The 24,918-nt window shown below is 40.6% G+C and overlaps 2 protein-coding genes across 4 annotated transcripts in view; one reads left to right on the forward strand and one right to left on the reverse strand.

The window, feature by feature from the left end:
- Positions 1-31: 31 nt before the first annotated feature.
- LOC133625506 (mediator of RNA polymerase II transcription subunit 1-like) lies at positions 32-23,200 on the reverse strand. Its single transcript, XM_061996905.1, is given in 16 exon segments — positions 32-78; positions 552-647; positions 946-1,141; positions 2,807-2,919; positions 3,287-3,411; positions 4,115-4,223; positions 4,700-4,765; positions 5,597-5,667; positions 6,813-6,887; positions 6,982-7,053; positions 9,261-9,289; positions 10,280-10,412; positions 10,874-10,928; positions 11,297-11,375; positions 12,431-12,534; positions 22,816-23,200. Coding segments are annotated over 16 exon segments (1,755 nt in total).
- Positions 23,008-24,918, forward strand: part of RALA (RAS like proto-oncogene A) — a 28,875-nt gene continuing 26,964 nt past the window's right edge. Inside the window, exon 1 of one of the 3 annotated variants that reach the window (XM_061996604.1) lies at positions 23,008-23,182. The gene's annotated coding sequence lies outside the window, so the exon portion shown is untranslated. The other 2 variants (XM_061996602.1, XM_061996603.1) reach the window with 2 other exon arrangements.

The raw sequence follows: 24,918 nt of genomic DNA on the forward strand, positions 1-24,918 counted from the left end.
ATAGCTCGTGTTATGAAGTCATCACTAGAATTTAGACTTGGATCTTGAGGATTTAAATGAAGGTGACATTGGACTTCTCTGGAGGTTGTAACATCAATTATCACTAAGGAAGAGCAGAATACAAGTATTTCAAAATAAACATTTTTGTAAAAATTGAAAACCATCTTTTTGTTCTGACACTTCAAGAGAGATAAGACATAAAGTCAAGGGGGAGGGGTGTGCAGTCTTATATTAAAGTCTTCTATAAGACTTTAATTTCCCTAACACACTTAAATAAGAAATAGTAGCAGTTACGATTTCTTAATGAATTGCAAGCCAAGACAGAATAGGACTTGAATATTTGCATTTACTTTCTGTTTCATGCTGGATATAGAACACTTTCTAGTTAGCTACTTATACACAAGTGCTACTTTGTGTTTTTCATGGGTTGCAAACCATTGAGCGTAGCCCTTAGAATGTATTTATAACTGAGAAGCATAATGCAAGTCTAGATAGAACCGAGCCCCTTGTCAGCCCAATAAAGAGGACAGTATCAATTATTCCACACATACCAGAGGCCAAATTTTCTTTCACAGGATGAGGGAAGAAGACAGAAAAGCTGGTGTTCTTGTGTGGTACCACTTCAAAGTAAAGCAGTTCTGAATCATCTAGAAATAAAATTACTGTTTAGTGATATCCACCCATTGAACCTGGACTCTTTTTGGCTGAATCACATGCCAGAGTTTTAAAATACTGATTCAGTAAAATCTAACTGTTTGCTACTCTGACAACTAAAAGACTGACAACAGAGTGGAATACTAAACTTAAGGAATTTTTTTTTTAATCATTTAAAATACTCCACAAGTAATGACAGCTTTGGCAAAGGAGCAATAAATCTGTTAACACCCAGCTTAGAAGCTATTTTCTCTCTAATGCTCTGCCATTCCTTCCAACCAGACAATTTACCTTCATTTATATGCTTCTCAGAGACACAGCTGCTAATAAGAGTGTTAAATGCCACTTGATGTCGAAGAATCTCTATTACACCAGGCACACACTTTGGATGGCTAAAAGGGATCTTATTGACCAAAGCTCCTGTTACATCTGATTTTTCTGAGCCCTTGTTTATGAAGTAACAGTGCTTAGGGCAATCTGGAAGAGACTGAACAACAAATATGGTGATATTGCAAGCACTGAAAACAAGAAAGGAAAGATTGATGTTATCTGGCAACTGCACAAAAATAATTTTGGAAGACAAGCTTATAGCATGACCATCATGTGTCTCAGCATTTCAGTAGATATCTGCTCCTTAGAGGAAGCTAAATGAGATCCCTCCCAAATGCATTCAAATTAGGCAAATATACTCAGAGCTATGTTGTCAGGGTTCAAGTGCTACCAATTCTTCCATCTGCCCTTAAGAGTCCTGTAGGCTATAGAAACATTAACCATCAAGATCTTCTCTCAGAAGAATATCTTAGTAGTGCTGCCTGACAGTTGTACAGCTAGGACAACACTTTTGCCTGAAATCTCTTTGGAGCATCATATGTTCTCCCCCCATCACTACTGCTTGCTTGAGAGAAGCATGTTTGGCTAAAATATCTCCTGATGATTCATTTGAAGAGGAGGAGAAGAGGAAGTAGTAAGAAATATTTGCCACCTATCTATGTTGACAATGGTTCTATACCAAAATTAGAAGTGCAGTATTGTGATACCTACTTTAGGATGCCAACTAGTAACTGTCAACAAACAGCCGTTGATTAGCAGGGTCTACATTAAGAAAAACTGAGGAGAAAAATAAAAGAGCTTTTCCTCTTGTGTTCTTGGAGCAGAAGAGCTTCCTCTATATTCCTTTCAAGGTTATTATTAAATTTAGTAATTTATTTCTGGAAATAAAATCTTTAAACTCAGAAGCAGAACAATCTGTCAAATACTAATATTTTAGGAAGCCACTGAAGAGTGACAGAGGCTTTCATGTATATCTAATGGAAATGAAAATTCATCCCATCTTATGGGTTTTATAGAGAAGAGCTTCGCTAAGCCTTATTTTAGCATAGTGTAGACATATTACTGCCTTCTGTATCATCACCTTAAAGTCCCAGAACTGTGTAGGCAATGGTCTCTGCTAACCTTGCTAGAAGAGAAAGAAGTTCCCTCTGCTTTTGTTGCCATCACTTGCAAAATTAATGTTTCTTAGCAAAAGAAAAAAGATTTTTGATGCTTGGCTGGTAGTTGCTCTCTACATGAGTCTGGTAGAAAGCATTTTCTAGTCTAAAACTTTTCCTTTACATTTAAGGCAGCCTAAGTTCAATATTTTTTCATAAAACAGTTACTAAAAGGTAAGCCATCTACAGTTAACAACCATAGCTCTGGATAGTAATTGGCATCACTGCTGTAACACTTCTTCCTGCCAGCCCCTTTAAAAGGAATCAATATTCTCGGTGTTACCTAACCAAGAAACTGTTGTTAGAACAGCATGACATGCAGCATGATAAAGACTTCCAAAAATCTAGCTAAGTGCCATCTTGAGATGATTTCTTTTTAAGACATTAATGATAATGTTCTGAAAAATATTTAGAAGATTAAATATTGGGGTTAAACACAGACAAATTATGACTTCAGCTGCCAAACACACTGTGTTTCATTAATGAGGATGAGAAACTCTTACTGGAAAGCGTCTAATATTGTTTAGTAAATAAACTTTAACTGTTTCCTAAAGAGCATTTAAATATTTTTGGGATTCTGGGCCATATGCATTGCCTGCTTATGGGAAATAGGATTCAGTATATATCTTGCACAAGGGCAGAATGCAAATGCGTACTATACTCACCACAAAGAAACAGGGCATGGGTGTAGACGAGTCTTCACCGCATTTCTCTTTAAGGGCACAGTGAATAATCAGCTCATACAGAGGTGCCAGTTTCAAGGCAGTAACCTGAATTCCTGAAACCAGATGATTTTTTTTTTTTTTACTAGCATTTAGATTATGACTGTAAATGAAAGTTAATATTAAAAGCAAAACCAATTCTTTGAAAAGACAAAAATATTAATCTCCTTTCTTACTGCCTTTTTTGCTAATGGGAATTTGAGGTGGAGTGTTTAACAGCTTTGCCTGTAATTGTCATACCTTTCTTAGAACTTTTGTGGTTTGCACTGGTTGCTAAAATGTTACATTTGGGCTGACAGAACAGAACACGTTCTGCCCCTGAAACCAGTTTTTCCTCTCACAACATTAACACAGGGAAATAAAAAGCAAATAAACAATGGATAATCACAGAAGTACTTTGTCTTACAAATAATTATTACATGCCTGTGAGCCTCTGTATCTCTTCAATACTGGATGAGGACATAGGAATAGGCTGGTAAAACTTCAGCACAAAAAAAGCTAGCAAATCCACACTGAGTCCATCAGTCAGTGGCAAAAAAGCAGGGTTACTGTGGGGGAAAACAAAAAAAAAGAGAATGAAATCTTGTAAAGAAACTGTTGGTGCAAGGGCACTCTCAGGTCCCAAGGAGTTTGCTGCATTCCATACTTTTTCTATCTTGAGAAAGAAATTTTGCCTTATGAATGCAACTACAGCCTTTAACATTTTAAAACAAGGTTAACGTGAAGACTGGCTGAAAGGAAAAGTGAGCCACCAGTGCACAAGGATGCTTGCTATAAGTCATTCTGTAGTGATTTATTTTGGAGAATGACTTAAAACTTTTCCTCCAGTCCAGTGCTGAAGTGGAGAGATTAGGTGTCTGTATCCATGGTGAGATGACAAACTATTTTGTATAGTAAAGGTGTAATATCCCTCAATATGTCATTTATTTATTCTGAAACTATGTGGGAGTTGCCTTTTGAATACTAGGAAGTGAAGTAGTGTTGTTCCAGTGGCTCCTTCTGTCTTCAAGTCTATGAATGAATCCATAGTTCAGTACAACTGACACAGTCAAATATGAACAGAGTCACTTTAAAGTCCATTTGGGAAAACTGTAAAAGCTGTAGGTTATAGAGAGTGTAGCTATGGAGCATAATGCCACCAATAAAACTGAGCTTCCTTTTTATAGCAGAGCTAAAAAAGTAAGTTAGGCTGAGGTTAGTGCCAATGATTTGTAAATCTATTTTTGTGTTGAAAAGGGTCCAGAACCTTACCTGTCCTCTCCAGCTTGAGAATCTACAAGCAGTGGAGAAAGAGGAAGTTTGTGGAGCGTGTCTGTGCCTTCAACAGTTACAATTGCTTTTGTTCCACATACCTGGGCACCTGAGGGAGAGAGAGGATTGCATTATTTTCCTCATATCAGTGTAGGTTAATCCTGTGCATACAAAACACACAATGGTAAGATCTTCTAAAGGTCAGGTCCAACTGACAGCCACAATGCCTTGGACAGCAAGAAGCCTGCCCAGACCAGACCCAGAACACCAGAGCTGCCCAATAGTGAGAGCAGCAATAGTTGCCTTTGGGACATGCCACAGAACAGATCAAGCAACCACCCATTATTTTCATGCTGGCTAGGCAATTATTTTGTCTGATATTGCTCTCTCTTCAATTTGAGTCAACAGCCAAGAGATGAGAAAGTAGTTCTCCGACTTACATTATAATTGTGCTGAAGTGCATCACAAATAATTCTGCTGAACTAGAGTTTTAAACCTTTTTTTCTGAGTTTTATTAATGCACTTGGCTTAAGGAAATAGTGCTAAAAGAGTTCACTTCAGTTATTTCTGCTTTTCTAGCTTTACCAGGATTTAATTCTTCTTCCAAAACTTGGTAGGGAGAAATGTAAAATTCAATGTTCATAGGCATTCCTGAGGAATAAAAAAATTGGTTACTTCACATTTCAGTAGAGGCAATATGTTAGGCATCTTGGCACAAAAGGGAAAAACCCAAGAGCAGTGTAGATGAGCAGAAGGGGATTCCTCCTAAGCGTGTATCTCTACTTACAGTAGGTGTTCAAACTACAGCATTTTCTTAGTCAGCATTTAACAGCTAAACCCTCAGTGCATAAAAAGTCATCAGACATTGTTGAAAAGATTACATTAAGTTTCTCTCTTGCACAGTAACCCATTGTTCAGCTTTAAAAATACTATCTGAACTGCTGGCTTTCATTCAGTGGCTAGTCTGAAATAGCAGGGAGAGTTGTAATACTTGTATAAGGGACACTCACATCTAGCTGTGCAACAGGATAGCAGCAGCATGCATTAGAATTACTTTTATGAACTGTAACACAGTGGTTAAAGCTCACTTCTGACAATGCAGATGAGCCAAAAGTCTTATCAACTGATTAGATGTGCCTTTTAGGCAACAGGAACATTATTTCAGCTGCTACTGCTGAGATCTCAGGGTTACTCCCAAACTGTGGTTTCCCATATAACCTCAAAATATCACCAGCTTTGCTTTGAGGCTGCTGCAAAGCCAATGTTGCAATAGCTGATAAACCACCTGGCCTCTTTGTATTTTCTCCTTCTTCATGTCTGTACACTGAGAATACAGACACAGTATGTCCCTACTGCATGTTTTATTTATAATAGAGGATCTTTACTGTAAAGAAAGATCAGCCCAGTAGGGTTTTTTATTACAAGTCTTTCAATCTGTGAAGAAAGAAAAGGAACAAATAAATAATTAAATAAATAAATCACCTCCGATTCTTGGCACCAGGTGTCCTACTTTTCCATGAAGTACTTCAGTAATTCTGTTTACATCCTGTGTTCTAGTTCAAAACACATCTTGATTAGCGTTTCCTGAGTTGCATGGCTAGCTAGGCTAATGTAAAGGGTAATTTGCACCCTTAATCAAAGGGAGACGATGCTTTCTTGGCAGTAGATTGTGTCTCCATTTGTTATGACAGCTTTCAAAATATCCATCATTCCAGTCACACATCACTCTTAGGACTTGGGCTTCCAGTTTCACCCTTTATCTGAGGTGTTTCATGTTCCAATTTGAAGTATTATTTACCAGAAATGAAAGGGGACAAAAATATTGGAGTGGCAGGTTGAGCAGAGTGAGGCAATAACTTGGATAAACTAACACAAACAGAAATAATCTCTAACCTCAACCATGACCATAGAGCTGAATATGTACAGACATACAATTACATAGCTGTTTATTAAAACTCTGCAGTGCATTAGCTTACGTCATAGAGGGGATGGATGATCTGTTTAACTCATAAATTATGTTTACTGATATATCAGCAATCAGCAGGCATGTATTTGTTCCTAGAGTTATCATGCTTCATAAGGGAACATTGTATAAAAATAAACCAAGAGCTGTTCTTGCCCAGAGTACTTAATTGGCAAGTTATCAGAAAAGGTGCTTCAAAAATCCAGAAAGAAAGCACTGCCCTTAACTCTGATGTTCTGAAAAGAATGAAAATCATTGTACAATTACCAGAGGGTTTAGGAAAATCTGTTCCCCATCTATCTGTAATCCTACTCTCTGAAAGGAGAAATTAAGGATAAAGAATAAGAGGAAAACTATCATCCACTACTCACAGTCTAACACCTGAGCACAAAATGAGATTACCCAACAACAGGACCCTGCAAAGGTATATTTTACTTCTGCCACGGGAAGATTTAAGCATGAGTGCTGCTGTTCAGATGCCCTGTTTGCTCTGACAAATGCACATAGACCCAAGCTTTGCAACCAGGCAGTTTCACAGCAGATAAAGCACTAGAATTCAGTAGATCATCTTGTTGAGTGTGGTTGGGGTTCTGCAGAAAGGCTCCAAGCTTTCCAGTGGGAGAAAACTCATGAGCTTTCCACATCCTGCTCTATAATTAGATCAGCTAGCTTGTTTTTTAGTGAAATGGAGGCATGGGGGTGGAAGGAAAAGAAGAAAGGTAAACTTCAAATTACCTGTCTAGAAGAGACATTGAATAGAGATCTTTTTCAAGGGCCTGCAAAGCCAAGTATCCCTTAGCTTTCATTTCACTGGGAAAGAAAGAAAACAAATTATTAGTTCTGTAAGTAAACAAGAGCTAGGTTAGGGGTTTTAAAAGTTTTTAAAGTAAAAACTAACTGCAACCTGTTTCCTGGAGTCTTATAAAGATTTGACAGGTCTTCTAGAATCTTTCCAAAGGCATCATAATTCTTCATCCTGACAAAATGAAACAATTGCTGTTACACTACTGAGATGGATAACAAGTCTTTTCTATCTAATTTGATAGAAAAAGTACCATTTCAGAGTGACATAGGCCCCTTCCTTATCAGATCTGGCAAGTAGCAGTATTGCTTTTAAATTTTCTTAGAAGATACCAGGAAATGTGAATCCTTGGCTCTGTTGCAAAAAGCAATGTAATTATAGCTGACACTGGCTAAATATGCACTATTGAAAGCAAGATGTGCACAGTACACAAATCTGACAGCTCATCAGCTGCAAAGCACTTTTCCTGATGTCCCAACAATACAGCTAGTCACGTAGTAACCCTTCCCTAATACACTTGTACATTGTTCTTTTCATAAAATTACTAAAGATTGCATTAATGTTGCATTTCACAGCACCCTTTGAAAGAGACAGGTCTTAAATACTATTGATAGATATAGCCATTAAAAAGAAAAGAGAGAACATGGGACAAGTGGCTTGCATAAGTTTGCAAAAGGATAGTTCAGACTGCTCAAAGCATTATTCCTGCAGACTCTGACTAGCTGTGCTGATAGCCTGGAACTCTGCTCAGACTAACCCACCAGGTAGTTACTCACATGCTTAAGTGGTTTTTACAAACCTTACTAAGCTCTAGTGCTGCAGTCAGAGCCCTGCACTCACTTTCCCTTTCTGTAGCCATGTGGCTGCAGCGTGAGTCAGCAGAGACGCCAAAGAAGCCTGCCTGGACTTTCACATTGGGACAAACCCTTTCTAAACAGAAGCCTGAACAAGTCACTTAGCTCTTCCAGAGCTCTTTTCAACTGGATGAGTGGGAAGCAAGCATGCAGGTACAGGCACAAACACAGCACCAGACTATGCATTAGCTGGCTGGTTCATCATGGTTTTTTTTTAAGACTTACAGGAAACATTACATGTAACAACCTGCCTTACAATCAAATAAAATACTACCCCAAGAGACATGGAAGGGATACTTTCACTTTGTGCCAAATCCTAACACACACAGGACGGCAGACAAATAGTACCCACAAGTGCCAGTGGTAACTATATACCATTTCTCAGAGCCAAACTGCTGGAAGTTAACATCACTGGGAGTCAAAAACCTAGGAAAATGCAAGTTAAAAGCATTAAGACATGGCTGTTTACACTCATGAAGCTAATATACCTTCACTTCTGAGGAAAGAGAGGGCTGGAAAAACTGATGGTGCATTACAGATCCCATAGAAGAGAAATTAAATACTCAAGGTCGATGATTATTCTTTCTCTCTTTACCTCCCCTTCCATTGTTCTGCCAGGGTATTTAAATAAGAATCCAATTTCTTAAATATACTCATTATTATTATTAAAACCTGGAACTTTGATCATACTGGGTGAAGAACTTCTAAATGGACTTTTAAAGCGTGGCCTGACCAGAAACAGTGACTACTCAGACAGAACAAAATATGGCAATTAAAAAAACCCACTTATATGTGTAGTGCCTTACTGCTGCTTGAGAAAATTAAAGTAACAACTCCTACACATTTGCAAAAGAAAACAGGCCATGTGATACCGCCTTACTTTCCTTGCTGTGACAAACACCTGAAGGATATATACAGTTAAGATATTTGCATAAGGACAATTCAAAGACTATTTGTTATTTGATGGAAGAAGGGCAAAGGTAATATCTGGTCTAGATTTGTAATTCTGAATTGTAGTTCTGCATTATCATCAGTCCACTTCCAAGATTATGGGTTTAAGTAATTGTATAATTGTTGCAATCAATACAAATGCCACTATTCAAAGACTGCTCTCAGCTGGCAGATAGAACCAATGTATTGGGGATTACTCTTTCCACTCACTCCATTGAAGCTGAAGCATTTTAAATATTTTCAGTAGAATAAATTGGGAAATAAGTAATTCCTGGAATATCTTTTCACAATTATATTTTCTGCAGTTTTGGCCTTGAATTTACAAATTGGAGGCAGGTAGTAACAGTTGCAGCAAATACTAATCTCCAATATGGAGCACTGGAACCAACATAAATATAGGACCAAAATAAATGTCTCCAACATAAAATATATCCAAAAAGGTGTTAGTTCTTCTGTTGCTTTCTGGTTTCAGTTCTTACACTGAAACCATTCTAGCTTTGACTTCTCCAGGACATTCAGAGAAACACAAGACTTGGGAATTCTGTTCCATTCAACAAGACACTGCAATTTCTTTACCTTAGATACTGCACCAAGTCATCACAAACCTATAAGAACAAAAGAGAGGAGTTTCATGTTTCTTACCATCCTTTGTGAGACATCTCTTCAAAGCATTTCATAGGTAACAGTAAGATTGCTCCCAATTACTTTTGTATTAGCTGAATGGTTAGCTTAAAAAAACCAACCAATCGACAAAAACAGACTACCATGACAAAAGTTAAAATGTACTACTTCCAGAAAAAAAAAAAAGTGTCTTATGCAAGTTTTGTTTTATTGGCATTCTCTGGATATGCATTTCCATCCTAATAATGTCCAGCACACACTGATCAGCAGCTGTGTGCTGGTTAAACAGAACAACTTGAAATTCCTGGGCTGACTTCCACTGAAAAAAAAAAAACAAACTAAATGGACTCTAAATTAATGTAACACTTTGGATGCTTACTGATAAAAATCAGAGTTCATACTCCCTGTCCCCACAGAACAGCTTGTTGTTATATCTTTGATGTGAAGGATTGTCTGAGACACTGAACAACTGCAGAATGCAGCATGTGAACTATAGAGTGATGTTTTCCAATACTTCTAATGAAAATGTTGTGAGAAAAACATTCCCATTAGTAGGAATGAACATATTCCTAAAGAAAGCAGAAGGGAAAAATAATCTCTGGTAACAGCTCTAAGACATAGATTCAGAATATGTATTGCACTACACCTTTTCAGGAAAACATTGTAAGACCCAGGTGGTGTATTAATAACATTGAATTATAAGAATACAAATATTTATGCATGATACTACAAAATGCTTGGAAGATGAGCATGTCAGATGAGTTTTATTTTACTATTTAGTGCCACAGTAGCTAATATCTGTAACCAAAGTTGTAAGCTTAGGTGGGAGATTCAGATACCTAAACATGTAGCTTGTCATACACAGGCTGGCAGGTGTGACAAGACCAAAAGGAAGCCAAAGACTTCCTGACACAGCAGCTGGAGTCCAGGTGGGAAACTACAGGGAGGTGAGAGACAGGGAAAATTAACTTTACCACAGGACTTTCTCCAAGGTGAGCCAACTGTACATCCATCACCTTTCCATCCTTCTCCAGCTGAACTTCTATATAAAACATGTTTGATGTTATGTAGCAGGCAGTCCCACTGGGGCTAATATGAGCATTAAGCCTGAGGAGAGGGGAAAGAGAAAAAGATATTAAAAAAAAAAAAAAAGTCTTGTATATCTAGAAATTCTGTCACATTGAGAAAGGAAATGAGTACAGTTCACTTGGTCGTGGGAAGGGACACCAGGGATGCTTCAAAAATAACTCTTTCTTGGCTCAGCTTCTGAAAACTATCCAGCCAGGCAATATATTTGTACTCTGCTTTTTACACTATCATGTTGGTTTGTTGAAAACTATTTACCTCAGTCTGTAGTTTTAGGACCTGGGCATGCATGCCCTCACTTCACCCAACAACCTGCTCCACATAGGATTAATCAAAAGTGGCAGTTATGCCCATTCCAAGTAAAGCACTCCATTAGAACACTGAGCTAAAACATAATAAAGTTGACAAGTCATCCAGATGGTATTCCTCGCTGGACTCAGGGCCACGCTTGCTTATTTGCATTTATTCATAAATAAACTTACCCTTTTTGTTTGGATAAAGATTCCAATCTGTTCATCACAGAAAACAAAGATTTAACTGCAAAAAAAAAAAAAAAAAAGATAAATGTGACTTAATCGGGCTGCAATGATGAAGAAAAGTAGAGCCAGTATTATCCTGCTTTAAAGGTAATGATTTAGATAATGAGAAAAAAGTATCTTTTGCATGACAACTTGTTATTAATGACAACTATTATCCTATGATTAATGAGTGCTGGGCAGATCTTCTCAGGCTTTGAGAATAGCTATAGCCCAAAGATGAGTTTACAAGTCTCTTGTGTCATATCCACCTCTGTGTATCTACATTTGACCTCTTTGTGCAGAACATCACCAATAAAGATGGGTATTTTCGACAGAAAATTAAAGAAAATTTTAAAATACACTTTGAGTTATCTGACAGCTTATTACCATTTAATGCCTTCTGTATCTTCTCCATGCAGGAGGGCAATGGACCATCTGGAGCATTATTGACAGGCCGTGGCTTATCCTAGCATAGTTTTGAAAAATAAGAGATAGACTCCTTAAATTCCTAGTCAAAGAGGAATATCACTGCATGCAAAACACAGAACACTGGTGCTCAGTACAACAAAACATGACTGACTTCTTTTTGTCAGACGTAGAGGTGACTTCAGATTGTAGCTATCTCTGAAGTGGCAGCCCTGCATGGATCTGTGAAGACCTTCTTGTGCAGTAATTATATATCAGAGGTCTTTGGAACAGGGAGTGGCTTTCCATTGCCCTTTCTTTTGAGCTGAACACAAGCTAAATCAGCTAATTTGATTGTGATATTAGAGGTCAACTAAGAATATATTTAACTTTTTGTGTTAGGAGGAATTTGCCTGAGTGAAAAGGAGAGATCATTAAGTGCCACAGGTGTGCTTGGTTAAACTCAGGGCATAAGTTCCAGATGAAGACGCTAACTTAAGCAGCAAGCAAGCTCTGCAAGCTTCTCTTCCTAGCTTTATTAAAAGGAAATGCAGAATCAAATGGCAAATTATTTAATACTAAGCTCACAACAGTTGTGCTAATCTGCTTTTTACAATGATAATTTTCAAATGTAATGAGCTACTGGAAGAGTGGGAAGCATGGAACAATTTAAGGTATGTCATGGCAGGAGAGAGTCTAGATAGCAGGTTTCTGGCCAGTTTCTGAAAAAGTCTTTTCTCCCAGTACTGTGAGCAAGAAATTGGCTTTACATGCTGTGAATGAGCTAACAATAATGAATGGAAAGCAACCTGAAGTATCAGACAATCAGCACTAACTACTGAAGAGTTAATGCAAGAAACAACCTCGAAGGTTTTAAAATAATGCAGAAAATATTTTTTTTACCCAATGCTGTAAGAAAAAAAAAAATCAAAAGCCAGGCTATAATAAGCACCAGGTTTGGAGGTTTTTTTGGTGTTTTGGTTTTGGTGATTTGGGGGTAGGTTTGGTTTGAGGTTTGGTTTGGGTTTTTTTTTTTTTGAAGTCAAGCAGTTTTTGAACCATCTCAACAACCTGCTCTTCTACATATCCTTCTCTCCCTTAATCTGCAATTCTTACTATGCAAAAATGGACGAGTTTCAGAGTTTCAGTCCATGGTTTTTGTTGGTATTTTAAACGCAATCGTTCTATTAAAGCATTTGTAGAAGTATCTGCCACGGCACCTGAAAAACATGTCAAAATGTTCTACATATAATGGCATGTATTTACACTGGCAACCAGAAAAGTTGGAGGAGGAAATAGATAAGAACTTGCTAAAGCCATAGGTGTTATGCTTCAAAAGAGGAGGCAGGAAAAAAAAATATGGTTTAGTGAAATTTCGCACACAAATGCCCAACTTTTGTAAGACTTCTGACAGAAAAAGAGCAGGGGGAGATTTTGTATAGGCAAATATTCTCATTATTAAATACAGACATGAAGCCTGATTTTCAGCTTGTTCAACAATTCAATTTTACCTATGCACAATCTCGTGTGTGTACTCTTAATAGAAAAGTATAGGATATGTGCCAAACCCCACAGTTTGTTTCCAACTGACACGTGTCAGGCATATTACTTCAGGAAGTAGATGCAGCTGAAAGTGTCAAATAAGTTTGCATTTCAACTTTACAAAAGAGGTGAAATGTGGTCAAGTAAATTGATAATTTAATTCCACGCTTGTGGTAGATCATACCTCCTTAACATCATTAGCATGGTTTACATCATTGAAATACTTATTTCTTTTTAAAACTGACATTAGGAGTGAATATAGGTATAATCATGAGTTTTACCTATGCCTTGGTGCATCCTTTTGAAAACATTTTCAGCATTTCTAGAGAAGCATTTTAGTTTAGGTTTGCTGGAACAATGTGTTGAAAAGTTTTCTGCTGGGTGAGAGCAGGTACTATGGCTCATGTAAAGTAAGTAGGTTGCCTCAGTCCAGATCATGTGAATGAAATTGTGTGCAAATGATATGCCATAACTTGGTAGTCTTTAATATTTTTGTAGTAATTTCCATAATTGCTTGCCCTGATCCAGAGCATATTTGAGTCTTTGTGATCTGGATACTGACTCCAGTGGTTTGAATGTGCCCTGAATAAGCAGAAAGGTAAATTATTTCCTGACCCTCTTGAAAAGAAGATTTCCAAAATAATGGGAGAAATCATGCCACTGCTTACTTTGTCTGCATAATAGCTGTCGAGGTTTAAGTTTAGGCTGATAAGCCTAAAGTTCACTTTAATTTTTAAACACAAAATGACCTTTTCCAGTGTGCTCAAATATATGTATTTTGGTAGATGAATTTGCATCATTTCTCTAGGAGAGGGGATAGTGCCAGATTTTTCTAACAAGACTAATATTCCAAGACAAGGAGTAGCAACTTCATGTGGACATCAAATTGTAACATTGGCTAAGATTATATGTGAGAAACTGCAGATTAAGCATTGTCAGAAAGCTCCTGGGATCAAGGTGGTGTTCCAGCATTCAGAACTGTTGTATCAAATTACTACACTCAAGAGTTAAGAGTGTTTAATTAAAAATCTTCTAATTATAGCATCTCAGGCATATGAGATACACAAGAGTTTGACAGGGATCAGTTCATGGAAAAAAAAAATAAAACAACAACCAACCAACTGCCCAAGCATTGTCATCAGTATAAAAGATAATAGAATTACTGCATGAATCCTGCACGCCCACCTGCTCCAGATTACTCTGCATGTTCAGCAAAAACTACTGCTGAAAGAAACTTTCATGTATGCAGTTACAAAACAAGTTATCCCCAGAGAAAATCTTCTCTTACACTCAAAGAATTGGAGGTGATCTAAAGGGTTAAAACATGCTGCTTTTAGGGGCCTTTTGAGGAATTCATTATTGTCATTACTTTGTTTATCTTTGTCATGGTTTTCTGCACCTTGCTAAGTTCCCAACTCTAATATTCTTCCCCACGCATGCCCTGGGAAGACTGTCTTTCATAGGAAAATAACATTCTGTAATTTTATCATTCTTTGATTTTTGATGATTTTTCCATTTCGTTGAGTGGTACTTTGTTTTTCTGGGGTAGTATAAACCTATTTTCCATTCATATTCCTGTATGAATTCAAGTGAACTATTTGTTTCACTGAAGATGCTCCAGACAATACAGAACAAGGGAAAACTTTGGATACTGTTGATTCATTCTAGTGACAGAGTTTGGAAACGATTCCAAGAACTCCATATTCGCCATTGGTGCATTGTTTTGGTTTCTGATTTCTTTTGTGGGCCGGAGTTGCTTTTTTTTCTATTAATTTTACATCCAGTCCTGGTTATTTTTTCATCTAAAGAATAAAAATAAATTACCAGCAGTATCTTCACTGGTTTGCTTCCAGCACTTTCTTGGAATTGCATCTTTCCAGAAGTCCTCAGCTGAAGGGTTGATCAGAGGAAAACAGCAGCCACCTAACAGCCCACAGTAAGTCTAAATATGGAACTGGGGCCTCGTGCAGTCAATGAAAACCATTGGTTCCAGTTAAAACTGCAGGATGTGTATGTGTTGTCGCTGTGATATCTGGTCAGGAGAACAGATGTAATGTTGTGTTCTTTCACAAAGTGCCACAGGATTTTATAGTGATCATCAGCCATAGAGTTGTAAAATCAGCATGTAACTGGAATGTGAATCAGCATTATCAAATATGGTGACCATTCAAACAATTCCTTTATCTATCTTAGGTGCTCTTCCAAAAGACAAGCACTAGGCTAAACGCAGTGCTGCGTAGGCTTTTATGAACCATGGCTTAGTCCAATACGATCTATACTTTATGACTTTACAACCCATAAGTACTGCAATTATGCTTTATCAGTCTTCCTTCACTCACTACGTCATGTCCATAGTTAAAGAGTGTAAATACTTTGTTCCTGAGAGTAACATCAGAACGTTGATATCTGCATTTTATTTTACTACAGCTACATAGGCTGAAACAGTTTTACTTCACAACTTATTGAATAAAACTTCTGGCACTGTAAGTCTGAGGCACTTATTTAACACTGGCAGGGTTTGACTGTTTCCTACTCCTTCACTGAAAGTGACTAAAATCCTTTAAAGCCAAAGGCTGTATAGACAGACTTCAGAAAAAGAACTTTGTAACAAATAGCCGTGGATGCAGAAATGCATTGATGCTGACAGAGCATCTCTTTTCCTCAGAGCATAGACAAGATATGGTTAATATTTGATTTCTCCTTGACATCTGCATTATAATCCCCAAGTAGTTCTTGTCTAAGTCTTTTCCCGAAGGTACTAGAGACATGCAACCATGAATTAAATAACCTCGGAAATGAACCTGGAAGGGCTGCCTTAACATAAATACATTTTCCCATTATGAGGTTTCCTAGGACACCATAAGTGATAATCCTAACTGAACATTTGTTGCTTATCCCACATCTCTCATCTTCCTAAGACTCCTCCGATCATTTTATAACTAAAATCAGGTGTTTCACCATAGTCCATGTTCCTACTGACATCAGTCAGCTGAAGTCAATGGAACCCATCACTGCAGAGCTGCAACAGCTCTCCTTCAACATAGAGATAAAGCATATGTAGCTGGCACATAGTCTGCAGAATATGGTAGAATTAGCACTAATGGTAATGTGTTGAAAACATTGCTATTAGAAGGGAGGGAGGAGGAAGAATGGCAGCTAAGAGTTACTTGGGAAGATGAAAATCATGATGAATGTTGTGGACATAACCGAGGTAGAGATGAAATAGAGTACTTGTGCTTACATGAGACCAGCTTCATTATCTTGTTTTTCCAAATGCACAGAGAGATGTGGACAGGAAGGGACTCTTGAAGCTAGCTACAGCCACAGAACTAGGAACCAAACTGCAGTTTACCTGACACATACTATAGCACATCCCCATCAGAAGTAGGAAGGAAACTTTCAAAGAAAGAAAGAAAGAAAGAGATGGAGAAAAAGTCTAGAGAAACAGAAGAGGAAGGGCTGTATAAAGACATGTAAAAACTACAAAGTCAGTATGAAACCATGTAAAGTATGAAAAACAGGAGCAATAGAGAAGGAAAGATATGGAAAGCAGAAGAGATAAAAAAAAGGAAAAGCTTAGAGAAATAATTACCTAGACAACTCTAAGATTAGAAAAGAGATATTTACAATATTTTTTGTGTTATTTTTAAAACAGAAAAGTGAAATGACTTTAGGTATGCTTTGAGCTATTTTGAACCAATATTGGTTTCAAGATGATTGATAGGCTTAAGTGTTCTAATTGAATATAAATCAGGATATAGATTATATAATGTAGAGACTTAAAAAAAGAAACAGCACTTGGTGGCAAATACTGATTTCAGTAAAATATTATATGAGAAGGGCAGATTTTTCAGGAAAGATAATACCATAAAGGAGCTCAATCCCAACAAATGCCAGTTGAAGATGCTACACCAACACCCTGTAATAGACGATCCATCTAAACTACATATTTTACAACATTCTATATTGGTTAAAGCAAATTGATACTGCTTGTCATATCTTATGTTTTAAAACCAAAAGTAGTTAAACTGTAAAGACTTTCTACAAATACATACAATAAACATTGTGTCATACATTTTAGTGCCGGTATATTTTTAAGACATTCAGTAATTCATTAACTATGTTCGTAATAATGTTTTTTTTCTGTTCTAATACCTCAGAAACCAACTGTGCTGTAACCTTCCAATCTCAAATTTCCAGATATCTAGTCACTTACTAGAATTATGTAATTTCTCCTAGTTTTGTTGAATGACAAGATGAATGACTGCAAATTCATTGTTGCTCTTAGGTTCATTGTCACTTAAGTTACTCTGCTGCGCTTCCTCTGTAGGCACAAGCATTTGGGGATGGATTATCTTTTCAAAATGGTAAGAAAGTTTTGAGTGCTAAGCACTACAGCTAGCTCAGAAAGAGTATGGAGAATGATGTCATTTGGCCAGCTAGTAGAGCTAAGCAAATGCAAGGATCTCACTACCCAACAGTTTATTAGAGTGATCCCACTGGCTTGTCTTTAGGGAGTATGTATCTGTTTGCAAGTCTAGGGGGGCATATGTGACAGCTTTGGAGGCAGTTACAGATGATGGGAAGCTCCTCTGTCAGCTGACAGATTAAGATATCCTTGTATTGATCAAGAGTAGTGGGAGCAACTGCCCACACAACCTCTGTGTGTGTTTGTGTGTGTTGATTTGTAGTGTTCAGCATCAGAACCAGAGAGCTTCATTTTAAGAAAAGCTGATGTTTGTGCACATCACAAAAATATTGCCTGGGTTATATGTGCTGAAAATGCATAGAGAAAGGGAGAATATTCCTACCTTCTAGAACTTATCCTCAAAATAGAAAAGGCAGATGAAAATTGGGATGGAAAATGGATAGATAGGGGATGGGCCAAGATCAGAGCACATTAGTGATGCTGTGAGAGTATGTCATGGTTTAATGCCAGCCAGCAACGTAGCCCCACACAGCTGCTTAGCTTCCTGCCCCCTGAGGGGATAGTGGAGAGAATCAGGAAGGTAAATGTGAGAAAATTCATGGGTTGAGATAAAGACAGTTTCACATGTTAATATAAAGACAGTTTCACAGGAAAAGCAAAAGCCACGAATGAAAGCAAAGCAAACAAGGAATTCATTCACCACTTCCCATGGGCAGGCAGGTGCTCAGCCATCTCGAGACCAGCAGGGCTCCAGCATGTGTAACGATCACTGAGGGAGACAAATTCCAGCACTCTAAACATTCCTCCCTTCCTTCTTCTTTCCCCAGCTTTATATGCTGAGCATTACACTGGCTGGTATGCAATATCCCTTTGGTCAGTTGGGGCCAGCTGTCCCCACTGTGTCACCTCCCAACTTCTTGTGCTCTCCCCCCTCCAGCCCCCTTGCTGGCAGGACGGTGTGAGAAGCAGTAATGGCCTTGATGCTGTGCAAGCACTGCTCAGCAATAGCCAAAACATCCCTGTGTTATCAAGTGTTTCCAGCACAAATCCAAAACACAGGCCTACAATAGCTACTAGAAAGAAAATTAGCTCTACTCATCCAAAGCTAGCACAGAGTAGAATTAAGATTGTCTGAATACCTATCTAGTAGGCTGTCTCCTAAGATCTAGAGGCAGGCACCTAACAGCAGGCACCAAACTAAGCTTGGTCACATCAGATTCTCCTGCAAGTTTTTGGAGAGAAACAGGCATGCTCAGAGCCCTGCCAATACATGTACCACCCTCTCAAGGCAGCCATCGCTTTCTGTTGCATGAAGTGGGAGCAACATACCAAATCTGCCCCTGGCCATGTCAGTTATATACCTCAAGCATAGTATGTTTCTAAAACCTGACCTGTCCCTTACACACACACACACACACAAAAGAACGCAGAGTTGCAACCTTGAGAAGTATGAGTATGTTGATAATTAGGCATAGTTATGCAATAGTTTATCATTTTCTTTACTCATGCATCTTTATGCGTTGGTAATAAAATGTTGTCTCATAAATTCAGATCAGTTGTGCTGCCAGCATAAGTGAGAAGAAATTACCTGTAATACTAGAAAATCCATCCTCTCTTCATTTATTTCAGTTCAGCAGTACTTGATAACAGAGACCCACAGACCCAGCAGGATGCCAAGCTAATCGATTCTGGGCTGAAATAGGAGAGTGTCCTCAAGAAACAGTAAGTGGTTTTGTTCACCTTCTATTTTTTCCCTTAGAAAAATGAAGTCTCTCTCACTCTGGAAGATTAATTGAGGTCTTGAAGAAAGAATAGATGTTTTATGTGTGATCAGGTGGTTTTCCAAAGAACATGACTCATTCATTCATGTCAACAGAAATCGAAGATGAAATTACAGTTTTAAATCATGCATACTTTGGGTATATATCGTGTGCTAAAAAATGTGTGCTAAAGTAAAGGTAACAAGTTGGGGGTTTTTGTTAACCCTGGGAAAGGAAGTTGCACATCAATGTTTTTCCCACAGATTCTAACATGTTTTGTCTGACGTGTCCACCCTATCTTTAACTTTTTAAAATAAGTGAAATTCTTGCCAGCATCAGTTGTTTGCTTAGTTGTATTATGGTACACAATGTAAATATTACCAGCATGTAATTAATTACATCTCTGCTTAATTACACTTTGTAATTGTTCTCTGCAAGTATTTGATGTGCAGAGCTGTTCTGGCACATATGCTAATGCATAACAAAGGACTATCACCATGTACATCCTTAGGGCTACATTGCAAATGTCTGCTATGCTGTTTGTGTAGTTTTAGGTTCCTTTAAACACCACAGAGCATCAGCAATTCAAACCTGCTGCTCCCTTGGGCTGCTTGGTCATAAGTTCCTGTGTAATCCATGGAGGGGAAAAGTTGCAGTTCCTACTCTCTTCTGACCAGTTGCTCCTTTACGCTGAGAAGCAGTGTACAATGTCAAAGAGGCCACACAGATGGACACTTGTAAGCAACTGAACAGGAATTATTGTCACACCTAAAGGGGCCAACAAGACAGATAGGGACTTTTTACAAAGGCATGTAGGATAGGATGAGTGGTAATGGTTTCAAATCGAAAGAGGGGAGATTTAGGTTAGATATAAGGAAGTTCTTCTGTGTGAGGGTGGTGAGGCACTGGCACAGGTTGCCCGGACATACTGTGGCTGCCCCATCCCTGGCAGTGTGCAAAGCCAAGCTGGATGGGGCTTGGAGCAACGTGGTCTGGTGGAAGGTGTGCCTGCCTATGACAGGAGAGTTGGAACCAGGTGAACTTGAAGGTCCCTTAAAACCCAAATCATTCTCTGATGTTCATGGAATAAATTCTGTTACTTTTAGGTTAAAGAGATCACTTTTTTTAATTTGGTTTAGGAAAGGTGCCAGGGGACACTTCACAAATAGAGGATGAGGGGTATACTTATATCTAAATGGTGGATGTCAGGAGGCTGGGGCATCTCTTTTTTTCTGTTGTATCCAGTGACAGGAAAGGGGTAATGGAAAGATGCTGGAACATAAGAAGTTCCATTTAAACATAAGGAAAAGCTATTTCACTGTTGAGGTGAGGGAGCCCTGGCACAGGCTGCCCAGGGAGTATGTGGAGTCTCCCTCTCTAGAGGTTTACAAAACCTGCCTGGACATATTCCTGTGACCTGATCTAGGTGGGACCTGCTTCTGCAGGGGGTTTGGACTGGATGATCTCTAAAGGTCCCTTCCAACCCCTACAATTCTGTGATTATCATATGCAGCCTGGGCCTCAGGACAAGAATGCAAAATAAAATATTTGTTGTCTTAGAAAAGATATCTGTAAAGGAAGATCCAAAGGCCATGTCCATTAACAAGCAGCATGATGCCAAGGGGGCATTTCCATAGAGTGAGACAGTTTGTATCAAGGTCCTGGCAACCACCCTGTACAAATAAATGGGGGGAGGTTATTTTACACTTATTCTAGTCTGGTCCCTGACAAAATGCCCATTAGCAGTGGGAGCTCCTGAGGAGCACTCCTGCAGTGCATCTGTGTCCCATCCTACACAAGCCCAGTTTGCCCACTCCAGGACCGCTCTAAAATGAAAATCAATCAGAACAATCAAGAGCTTAGTTGCAGGCGTGCACTCCTGATCTGAACCACACACAGCACTAGTGACCAAAGGAATGTCTGTGATACTTTTTAGGCATGATCGAAATTGCTATTAAAAATCAATGCAACGACTTGATTGACTTCACCAACAGAGCTTCCCCACAATGTGAAGCGAAGGAGTATTGATTACTGGTCAACAAAGACATAGGGAACAAGAGAAGGAGAAGTGGTAGCATGTGTATTTTGTCAACCAGCAGTGACACCTTTTCTAAAACAGATGATTTTTTAAACCATGTGATTTCAGGGCATGATTGAGTGCAGGCATTGAAGACTGGGAATCAATCATTCTTGGCTTCTCCGTGCTCTAGGAAGTACAGAATGGCTGCAGACCACTCTATTAATGATATCTTTAACCGTAACCCAGCCACTCTTCCACAGAAGGGTTCTGGAATACACATTAAGAAGTAAAACAGTAAAAAAGGGCTGCAGGAGTTGGCTCAGGATTTCTTGAAGACCCCTGAATCCATGACCATAAAGGGCCATGCTAAGACTCTTCCAGCATTTTCATGATCTCATGAGAAAGCTTCTTCAAGCTAGCATGCAATATTTTTCCCCGTCATGAAATATCCAAAATGTTTTGTGTGTTGTCTGTTCTCTTGACACAGTATTTTGAGCTTTCTTTCCCCTCCATTTAACAGAATCCAACATTTCTTTGAGTAAATGAATGTATTTTGGTATTTTAATCAGAATAAACTGTATCTGGATTACTCATTGCTGTCAGTTTCTCGGTTTAGCTCATACTGAAATGTGAGGCCAACAAAACTAAATCTTAGAGGGAGATGGGCTGAACACTGGCTAAATGTCTAAGATGTCAAAAAGTGCAGAAAACTGAGCACAGAGAACAACAAAGAAGATCATAAAGTGGACCTACTTTGCAAATAGGGTACAACAGCTGTATAATGCAAACATTGAGGTTGAAGATTTCTACCTGAGGTGATAAAAACTGGAATTTATGAACTTAGAGACTGGTTACAGCATGATAAAATCACATCCTTAGCAGTCAGTTTCTATATTATGTTTTGGTTCCATTACATCACTTTCATGATGAGTTTGAATTGTGCCATGTTTACACAAAGCTCCCATTTAAGTCAATGATTTAACAGTGAAAGACAGTTATTAAGGCATTGTTGTTGCTATTTGAATTACTAATACAGTAGCTCTCCTCTAGCTCTCTTCTCTCCTCATTTCTCTCTCCCTTTAGTTTGGCATCTATAAAAACACCTCATGCGTGGAGTGGTCCATGGCTATAAACCACTCCCTTAACAATCTGTTTTTCATATTCCCTTCTGTCAGTGGTAATTCTTTCTAAACGCAGTCTATTAAATGTTTCCTCATCTCGTACTTGTCCCTTGAGGAACACTCATATTCTGCTTTCACCACTAAAAATAATTGTTTATAAATCTAGCAACAGATGTCACGAATTTATCTCCTTACCATGGCAGAACATGCCTCATCTATTTCCCAGATCAGGGATTAGCTGGGGGAAAGCAGACAGGAAGTTACTCTATTTGTCTGTCTAATTTAAAAGATTCGTCTGAAATGAAGGTGGAGAAGCAGACGCTCAGACACCATTAGGCTCCCGCGTTAACGTGCCACGGGGATGAGTGGGACACAGACCCCAAGCCGCGTTGACCTTGGGCAGGGAGCTCGTAACCGGTTTGGGAGGGCGACAGCTACCAGGAACAGGCCCTGTGCTGGTCTCGGAGGTTGTCTCTGCTGAGGAGAGGCGGCTCCTGCCGCTGCCCAGCGGCGCCCTCGGCTCGGCCGCCCTCGGGCAACTCCCGCCCGGCGGCGCCCTCAGCTCAACCGCCCTCAGCGCCAGCCCCGCCCCGCGGCCCCTCCTGGGCGGGGCCGCGCCACGGCCCGACCGGAAGCAGCTGCCGGCCGCTTGCCCCGCACCGCCCTCTGCCGGAAGCGGGTGCCGCCCGCGCGCCCCGGGCCCTGCCGCCCCCCGTGCCCGTTCCCCGTCTCCGCCGCGCGCCCCGAGCCCTCTGTCCCTCCGTCGCTCCCTCTCGCGCGCGCGGGGACGGGGGCGGCGGCGGCGGCGGCGTCGCGCCCGGTGCCGCTCCCGCCTCTGCAGCGGACACGGGCTGAGCGCGGCCCGCCCGGCCCCGCCTTCCCCCCCCCCCCCCCGGCGGCGGCCCTCTGCGCGGGGGCGGCTCCAGGGCTCCCCTCGCCCGCCCCGCCTCCACACTCGCGCTCCAGCGGGCAGCGGAGCTCGCGCCGCCGCCGCAGGTGAGTGGGGGGCGGCATGAGAGGACCGAGGGGAACCGCCCGACGCCGCGCCTCGCGAGTGGGGCTGGGGGAGCGCGGAGATTCCCTCTCGCCGCCGGAGGAGCACTCTGCTGTGTGGAGGGAGCCGCCGAACGAGCGAGCGGGTGGGTGGGTAGGCGGGCGGGCGGGCGGGGGCTGCCGGCGGCTTCGCACCCTCAGTTCGGGGGTCGGCGCTGGGGTGCGGCGGCCGCCCCGCCGCCCCTGCCCGGCGCTCCGTGCCCGCCGGCCTCACCCCGGTGCCTGGGGAGAGGCGGGCGCGGCTGCGGGCGGGGCCCAGAGCCTCCCGTGAGGTTCTGGTGGCCGGTACCCAGCCGCTCCCTGAAGGTTACGGGCGTCGACCTTGGGGGGCCTCCCGCCTTAGGCCTGCTGCTGCCCACCGGGGAGCGGGGAAGGAGGCGGCGGGGCCCGGCCGCCTCCTGTTGCGGCGGCGGCGAGCGAGGCAGGTGCGGCGTCCTCGGTGCGGCCGCGGGGCGCGGGGTGACCGCGGCCAACGCCCGCACCTGCGGAGGGCGGAGCGCGGCACGGCGTCGCCTCCGCCCCGAAGCGCCTGGGGGACAGAGCCGTGCCTCAGTCCCGGCCGAGCCCGGACGGAGCGGTGGGTCAGCAGCCGGTGTTGGAGTCTCCGTGCGCGTTGCAGTTCGGGAATGAGCGAGAGCAGCGTTTCTGTATCGTTTAATTGCTGCTCGCTTTCGCCTGTTGTCCTCTCCTGTAGAGTTGTGTGTGTTAAAAGGCGTTGCTGGTAACTACAGCTTGTGCTTGCCTGCAACAAAAAGAATCAGCGTGAAATATACTCGTTAAGTTCCTTAAATAAAGAACCTTTGAAGGCACAGGTACTTGAATAGGTAACTAATTCGTTATTTACGGTTGGGTTTCTCTTATATGGAAGCTAATAACTTCAGCTCCTTCCCCTTAATTGAGTGTCTTTCAAAATGCATATTTTAAGTGGGCCATATGTATCCCAAGAGTCACCTGGAGAGAGAGTTTTATGTATAATCTGCATATCTGCTTTGTAGCATCACTGAACCATCCTGGCAGAAAGACTGCCGAAATGTTTATGTTCAGACTCAAAACGACCCTGCTGTTTTGTTTCCAACTTGTGTTTTCAAGTCTCACTGGCAAGAGACCCTGTATTTTTCAGTGCAAACCATCACACCTCTGATTTGAAAGTGGTAGACATCTCTGATGGCATTTCAGTATCTGGAGACAGTTTACTGACAGGTCTGCTCAAAAAGCAGTTGATATTTCTTTGATTTTTCCAGTGGAAGTTAAAGTGAAAAGAGGAGCTTTTGGGAGAGGGGCCCGCATGGACTGGGATAAGATACTGCTATTAGTTATAATGATAATTAATAGTTAATTGTGTCTAGATTATTCATTAAAAGTAGTTTCCTTTACAGCTGATTTATTCATCTAATAGCATGTACCTCAACGTATAAATCCTGGGAAGCTGTGAGCATTCTTAATAAGATGAGCAACTATATGATACGTAAATCTCTGATTCAAAGACCTCAGTCTTTGCTGGTGAGACATCTTGGCAAACACTTGTGGCATAATTACCTGTCACGTTAAATACCTTTTTTGAAGCCTCAAAATTGTAGAAATTATGGGGATTATCAGTTTCTGTAAAAATAGGAGAATGTGTGGTTCAATAGGCTGGGATAGTAAATAGTAATGTGCTCCTTCACTATTGCAAATTCCTT

The sequence above is a fragment of the Colius striatus genome, chromosome 5 (genome assembly GCF_028858725.1).
Source record: "Colius striatus isolate bColStr4 chromosome 5, bColStr4.1.hap1, whole genome shotgun sequence".
Classification (NCBI taxonomy): domain Eukaryota; kingdom Metazoa; phylum Chordata; class Aves; order Coliiformes; family Coliidae; genus Colius; species Colius striatus.